Genomic DNA, 1,267 nt, shown 5'->3' with positions numbered 1-1,267 from the left:
GCTACACGGTGTCGGACGTGGTTATGTACTGGAAGGAGACGCCGGTGCGCGGCGTGGAGGACGCGGAGTTACCGCAGTTCTCTATCCTCGGATATGAAACTAACGATAGAAAGGTAGTTATTATACTAGATCGAAACGTTAAGTATATTTATTTAGGAAATATTAACACAGAGCTCTTATTTAAGAGACAGAACGCAAGTATGTGTTTTGCAAAGGTCATTTCACTAGATAAATCTTTCATATAAATCTATTTCCCTTTTAAATTTTTGCACGTAGTTAAGAACTATACATATTTACATTAACGTAAACTAAAGTTTTCAGCAGTAAATTCCTGAAAACAGTTTACATAGTACAACTGCTCATTAAACCCCCGAACATTCCAGGAAAAGTTGGCAACGGGCGTGTATCAACGCTTGTCGCTAAGTTTCAAGCTCCGCAGGAATATTGGCTACTTCGTGTTTCAAACTTACTTACCAAGCATACTGATAGTGATGCTGTCGTGGGTCTCCTTCTGGATCAATCATGAGGCTACGTCGGCAAGAGTAGCATTAGGTTAGTACTATTATATGCTTTAACTAATAACATTTCGATAAGTCAAAAAGATGAATTCCTTTCTCGCGCGAGAAAAGAAGTACTTCTTTCTAACAAGGCGAATTCATTTTGTCATAGTTATGAAAAATGTTATTTGTGAATAAATTTTAAACTAGTACGATTCTTGAAGTGTGTTGTTCTGTAGGATTTTTTTAAAATGAAAATTGGCATCCCATGAAATCTTGCAGGTATAACAACGGTACTAACAATGACAACGATAAGCACGGGTGTGCGCAGCAGCTTGCCGCGCATCTCGTACGTGAAGGCCATCGACATATACCTGGTGATGTGCTTCGTGTTCGTGTTCGCCGCGCTGCTGGAGTACGCCGCCGTCAACTACACGTACTGGGGCGCGCGCGCCCGGAAACGTGCCAAGCTAAAGAACCGTGAACAAATGTCCACCAGCACGAGTGTGGAGAAAGATATCAAATGCTCCAGTGGTAAGTATATGAGGCTTTATTGTTTATACTATACTAGCGCCTTTCCAATCACCGAAACTAGAGTCACATAGAACGGAAACAGCCAATAACATTTTTTTGAACAATTTATTTTCCCACCGTGTTATACCACCTGTCGTTTCAGGCAACTGGCCTACCGGAATACGGTTGCATAGGTCGAAAGAGTGGATTTGCACCAGCGCAACTGCTTACCCACTTAAATCCATTCACTTGTAGAT

The 1,267-nt window shown here is 41.4% G+C and overlaps 1 protein-coding gene across 1 annotated transcript in view; it reads left to right on the top strand.

The window, feature by feature from the left end:
• The window catches only part of LOC106103336 (gamma-aminobutyric acid receptor subunit beta-like), a 5,955-nt gene that overhangs the window by 3,821 nt on the left and 867 nt on the right, over positions 1 to 1,267 (top strand). The window contains exons 6-8 of the mRNA XM_013283074.1: positions 1 to 113; positions 384 to 552; positions 780 to 1,031. Of these exons, the coding sequence (XP_013138528.1) occupies positions 1 to 113; positions 384 to 552; positions 780 to 1,031 (534 nt within the window). The remainder of the gene's footprint in view (positions 114 to 383; positions 553 to 779; positions 1,032 to 1,267) is intronic.

The sequence above is a fragment of the Papilio polytes genome, unplaced genomic scaffold (genome assembly GCF_000836215.1).
Source record: "Papilio polytes unplaced genomic scaffold, Ppol_1.0 DF823823.1, whole genome shotgun sequence".
NCBI classification, from domain to species: Eukaryota; Metazoa; Arthropoda; class Insecta; order Lepidoptera; family Papilionidae; genus Papilio; species Papilio polytes.
The sequence above is the reverse complement of the archived record's forward strand: the minus strand, read 5'-3'. Positions and strand labels throughout refer to the sequence as shown.